The sequence below is a fragment of the Dromiciops gliroides genome, chromosome 4 (genome assembly GCF_019393635.1).
Source record: "Dromiciops gliroides isolate mDroGli1 chromosome 4, mDroGli1.pri, whole genome shotgun sequence".
Classification (NCBI taxonomy): Eukaryota; Metazoa; Chordata; class Mammalia; order Microbiotheria; family Microbiotheriidae; genus Dromiciops; species Dromiciops gliroides.
The window spans coordinates 179,585,574-179,591,573 of NC_057864.1; the positions used below are offsets into that span (position 1 = coordinate 179,585,574).

Below are 6,000 nucleotides of genomic sequence, written 5' to 3' on the forward strand. Positions count from 1 at the left end.
CAAGGCTAATTCTCCTTCGTCGTGGCAAGCGGGAGCATCTAGACAGACTATCATATGAAGGGCTTCTTCATTCAGTGAAGAGTATTGCAAGAAATCTGTCATCATCCAAGGAGGGGAGGCATTGAGGAAGACACAAAGATTGTCAGTTGAAGGGTTTTTCATCAATAGAGCAAGGGGTTCTAGAGGACACAATGAAACAGGTTATGTGATAGACTGATTGGATGAGTAGTTGGGGGATAAGAGCATGCAAGGGGGCCTCGTTGGATTGTTTGCTCCTAAATAGATTAGGTGATTAACATCAAAGAACCAGCATAACAGGAAATAGATTGGTGAGGCTTGTACAGTAGACAGATCTTAACCAGGGGAGAAGCTGCTGAGAGAGTTGACCCCATAGTGCCTGAGTTTGGGTTGTTGATCGTCCAAAGAGTGTGCTGAGCCTCCATGAAGCCTTGTCCCCTCATATAGTGCTCCTAGTTCCTCTTAAAAGTAGGTGCTCAGCCTGATATATAAGGGACTTCTTCCTTCACAACCAGAGCAGAAATAGTTAAAAGAACAAAGGCTTATGGGAAGTGATGGGACTAATAAATGTAAACATTGTGATGCTATGGTTTGTGCAGATCACTTAGAGTGGATGGTGCGGCTGTGCGGGGCCTCAGTAGTGAAGAAGCCTTCCTCGTTGAGACCAGGAGTGGTGAGTATAGTGTTGGAGGAAAGGGACTCACACTACAAGTTAGCCAGGAGGATGAGACCGTACCATTACCTTTCATGACAAAGGTGAGACTGGGACGGTTCATCTCCTGTGGACTCCCATGGGCCCCTGCCTGGCTTAGTATCATGAAGGTGGGAAAGGTGCCTTTGGAGGTTAGCTAGAAACTGAGGTCCAGAGTGGTGGCAAATGATCATGTAGCTAGTTACTGAGAGCCCAGATCATAGCAGCTGATCTGCCGAGCAGGCTGTCAGTCATCCTCAATGCTGAATTCACTTAGCTGTGAATTATTTCCCCTCCTGCAATAAGTCTCCTTTCTTACAGACCCCTTAGGAACCCACAAGCTATTTCCCAGCAGATCAACCACAATGGCAGGGTGGGACTTTCCTCTCTCCTCTCCCCTTTAACATATATGTTTTTTTCTCTTGGGATCACAGGGTACTTCTCTGGTTGTGGTTGTGCAGCCTGATGCCTGGGAAGACGACAGCAGTTTTCAGAGTAAGGCTGGGGGGGCGGGGGAGGGGAGTGAGCTTGTGCACAAGCACATGAACACACACACACACACACACACACTCAGACTCACACTCTCTAGAACTAGAACCTCAGATCTAGATTGGGAAGGACTGCGAAGGTCATCTAGTCTGGCCCCTCATTTTACAGATGAGGAAACCTGTCTAGGCAGATGTGATTTACTCCAGGTCACACAGATGGCAAGATGTCCATGCAGTTCCTCTGACTCGGCCAACACTCTTTGCTGTGTAACACGAAGCCTCCATCCAGGCTCTTTCCAGTGAATGTCAAAAAGCCACAATTTGAACTCGTGTTCTCCAACTCCAAATACAACCTGTTGTTACCCTGATATAGCAAAGTATCTTGTTAATTTAAAAAAATAATAATAAAGCAGCTCCTAACACAGTCCCTGGCACGTGGTAGGCACTGAACAAGGATTTATTGATTGATTGGTTAATGAGAAGATTGCTCAAAGAAATGAGACTTTATTATCAGGAGTCTTCCAGACTTGTATACAGTCTTGGGAACTTCAGCACACACTATGATTTGCTGCACTTTCTGATAAGAGCTTTAGACTAAAGAATGTGTTCTGACCCTCAAAGCTCCTGCACCAGCTTCTATGGGAGGGTCTGGGCATCAGAGGACACGACTCTGATTTCAGGTTTGTGCTTTGTGTCGTCCCCAGGAATCAGGCTGCTATTCAAAGCACCCATAGTGACCCGGGAGTGGGTGCTGGACAGTGTCGCCTGCTATCAGCGCCAGGAGCTGGATGCCTACATGATACCCCAGCCTTCCCCAAGCTGCTGATGATCCCACCTGGCAGTAGGTGGAGGCCTGGTCTCCATGTAGCCTGCCAAGGCTGGTCCAGGGAGCTGGCTTCCCGGGCACAGGTGGTTCCTTTCATTTGTCCTGGCCTGCAGTCCTGATTACAAAACATTTTGTGTCAATCAGCCTGGAAAGGGCTTCTGCGTGTGCGCGCGCCTGTGTGTGTGTGTGTGTGTGTGTGTGTGTGTGTGTGTGTGTGTGTGTGTGTGCGCGCGCGTGCGCCTTTTTAAAAGACTTTCTGCTTCAAAGTCTCCCTTTTGAAATCTGCTTTGAGCACAAAATGTGGTGATTTGTCACCTGCAAAAGAATTTAAAAGCAGATTCTTCACAAAGGAGAGAGGGAGAAAGATGCTGATTCATTATTTATCATGACAGCCACGTCCCTGCATATTTTCACCAGGAGAGCTTAGACACAGTCATTTGTGAAAGCGACACCAGGGCTTGGGGCTCTAGGTTTGGGTTTGCTCAGCCTCCCAAGGGTCATTTGTTTCCCTGGTTTAGCTGATATGCCTTCGATGGAAGGAGACTTCTAGGGATCAGCGACATGACACAGGGTAATTCTGAGCTGTGTGGAGGCAGCTCTTTGTTTCCTAAGTGTCCTAGTGACTCATCTTAAAGAGAATTTAGGGGGACAGAAATGGCATGACTGAAACTTCAGGGGTACAGTGTGCAGAAGTTCTGGAAAAACAAGCTGTGCTGGGACTCAAAGGAATTACTTCTGCAATTCACCACTGGTAATAAATAAGATATTTATGACCACCACTGATATATAACATTAACTTTAAAATATAAGATCTCTGATATCAATATTTCATCTCTGTAAAATGACAGATCTCAACAAGAAGGGCAATATTGCTTTCCTTGAGGTGAAAAAGATGCTGAATCTTATAGCTTCATAAATAATTTTTCCCTTGCTGAAGAAAGAAAGCGTTTCCATAAACACATTATCCAAGACCATTTATAGCCACTGGAAGGACTAGTTCTTCCCTAGAACGCCACTGTACCCAGGCAATCATGACTTGATTGTGCAAAGTATGTTTTGTAAATATTTTGATACTCATAGCAAATAAACTTGATGGCAGATGCTTCTCCTGATTTAGACTCTGATTGCTGTCATGGCCATTCATCTCATTTGTCTTCACACCATCCTTTGGAGGAAGGAAGTGTCTCCCCAAGAGTAATAAGGCAGAAACTTCCTCGTGTCATATACTGTAACGACCACCCTAGCCTGAGACAGGGACTCCACATGGGTCCTGAGAGGCATCCTACCCACCTGATGATGGTTGTTGGTACTTCAGGCCTTAAGTCATCTTTGGAGAGGTGTTGGCGTGAAAATGGACCCCACTAAAGAAATGACAACTCTCCAGTTCCCTCATTGGGAGCTAGGAGAGATCTGGACAAGAATAAAGCCCCACTTGCCTTGCTTTAATATGTGGCATCTCTGCCCCAAACCCAAGTGCCCCTCCCGCCTCTTCCATACCAAACTGAGTGTTCTCTCCACCATCTAACCTAGATTCCTATTCTCTGAGTAGCCAAAACAGCTGAGTATTACCTTCAGCTTGACCTGTTATTCAGCTGTGTCCAATTCTTTGTGACCCCATTTGGGGTTTTCTTGGCAGAGATGCTGGAGTGGTTTGCCATTTTCTTCTCCAGCTCATTTTACAGATGAGGAAATGAAGGCAACCAGGGTTGAGTGACTTGCTCAGCGTCACAGCTAGTAAGTGTCTGAGGCCAGATTTGAACTCCAGAAGATGAGTCTTCCTGACTCTAGACCCAGCACTCTATCCACTGAGCCACCTAGCTGTCTCAGCTTGAGCTACTTGTCTCCAAAACTCATACTATCTTCCAGCAAGATTCAAGGTCTCACCATCTCTGCTGCTGATGAGTAGAGGAGTGAGGCAATGCTGCCAACAGCTGCCCCCTTTGACACTGGCTTTGATTTCAGTGCCAAAGCTTAGAATGACTGGCCCTCTTGGAATGGGGAGGTGGGAAGAGGGTTTTACCCCTTACCCTTGCAGACAGATTTTCATAGAAAAGTAATCAACTGGGGGCAGCTAGGTGTCGCAGTGGATAAAGCACCAGCCCTGGATTCAAGAGGACCTGAGTTCAAATTTGGCCTCAGACACTTGACACTAACTGTGTGACCCTGGGCAAGTCACTTAACCCTCATTGACACACACACACAGTGATCAACCTCAGTGACTGGCATCAACATAGCACCTACTATGTGCCAAGCATTGTGCTAAGTGCTAAGTCTCATTTGATCCTCACAACAGTCCTTGGAAGTGGATGCTATTATCCCCATTTTACAGATAGGGAGAAGGTAAAGTCACACAGTGTCCAACGCTGCACTTGAACTCGGGTCTTACCATCTGAGGCTGCACTTGAACTTGGATTTTACTGACTCTAGGTCCAGTTCTCTATCCACTAGGCCACTGGGCTTATATCCCTCTAGTATTTACTACCCTCTCCAAAGGGCAGAGAAAACCTGCTGTGAAAGTCAGTTTACTAGGACTAAAAGCTCTTTAAAATGTTTTCAATTCAAAAGGCCCAGTGATAAACTGTCTGTTGTCCAAAGACCAGACCAGCTCAGTTTGGAAAGGCTCATCTCCAGGTTGACTGCAAGGCCATAAATTTTTTAGCCGCAACACTTCCCAAATACCATCTCCTCCATGCATCAAGGGAGGAAGTACCCACTCTAGATGAAAGCCTGGACCCGGGAATAGAATGGTCTCTTGCTGTGAATGTTTTGATTAAGGACCTCTTTGCAAGCCCAGGGATGGAAGCCAAAAGGATGAATAAATATGACGCAGTCCCTGCCCTCCTGCAGTTTACAATCTATTAACCTATTCATCTCAACTTTAAGAGCTTGAAAATAATTCCCACTGAGAGAGTGTTTAAGTCCCTAGCCCCAGAGCTATCCTTTCACAGGATTCTACACTCTGCATGTAGGAGACATTTAAAACATGTTTATTGATCATCATCAAGGTGATGGTATAAGTTATCTGCTCCTTTTGGACACCGACCTTGACCTTGACCTCCCTTCCCCCACCTTGTCCCTCTGCCTTGAGCACAGCAGCCCCCTCCCCCGCTTCTGAGCCCACCCCAGCTCCGACCTTGCTGCCTCTCACGAAAAACGAGCCCATGCAGCCAGAGCTGGCAAGGAAGGGGGAGAGAAGAGGGAGGATTATTGTGCAGGATCAGGGAGGGAGGCAAGAAAAAAGCCCAGGCAGATTATCTCTCTCCTAAAAAATGCAACCAGTGTAGTCAACAAATATCTGCTCCAAACACTCAGGAGAGAAAAGAAAGGAATCAGTGTTCGAGCTGGCCAAACTGTGTCCGGGGAAAGCTGGAAAGGACAGATAAGGGCAGCCCCAGAAGCTGAGGCTGAGGTAGAGAAGAGCCAGGGCACTGGGAACGGCAGGTCTTCCAGGAAGGAAATTGGGGAGGGAGAGAGGGGGAATAAACTGAATGACTGAAATAGTAGAGAGAGGCAGTGCCCCGCCCCCCAAGCCCCCACCTCCACACGTCTCAGTGGTGTCTCTCAACAGAATCCCCCAGACAGCCCTTCAATTTGCTTGCAACAAGAAAAAAATTAAAGAATTAACTTGGCCAATTAGAAAATAATGAAGACCAGGGAGACAGCCAGCTCCTGATGATGAGAAGGGGAAATCAAGGAAGCCCTCTGCTTCTCCAGACCTGGGAGGTCAGGAAATAGGGGGAACATCAGGGATCATGGGAGAGATCAGAGATTATTAATAATAGCTAACATTAGGGGCAGCTAGGTGGCGCAGTGGATAGAGCACCGGCCCTGGATTCAGGAGGGCCTTAGTTCAAATCCAGCCTCAGACACTTAACACTTACTAGCTGTGTGACCCTGGGCAAGTCACTTAATCCCAATTGCCTCACCAAAATAATAGTAATAATAATATAGCTAACATTTATAGAGAGCTTACTAGG

The 6,000-nt window shown here is 46.8% G+C and overlaps 1 protein-coding gene across 1 annotated transcript in view; it reads left to right on the top strand.

Moving 5' to 3' along the window:
* BRCA1 (BRCA1 DNA repair associated) overlaps window positions 1–3,135 on the top strand; it is a 72,951-nt gene extending 69,816 nt beyond the window's left edge. Inside the window, exons 20-22 of the mRNA XM_043964359.1 lie at window positions 618–691; window positions 1,144–1,204; window positions 1,902–3,135. Coding sequence (XP_043820294.1) covers window positions 618–691; window positions 1,144–1,204; window positions 1,902–2,023 — 257 coding nt within the window. The 3' untranslated portion in view covers window positions 2,024–3,135. The remainder of the gene's footprint in view (window positions 1–617; window positions 692–1,143; window positions 1,205–1,901) is intronic.
* The last annotated feature ends 2,865 nt before the right edge of the window (window positions 3,136–6,000 follow it).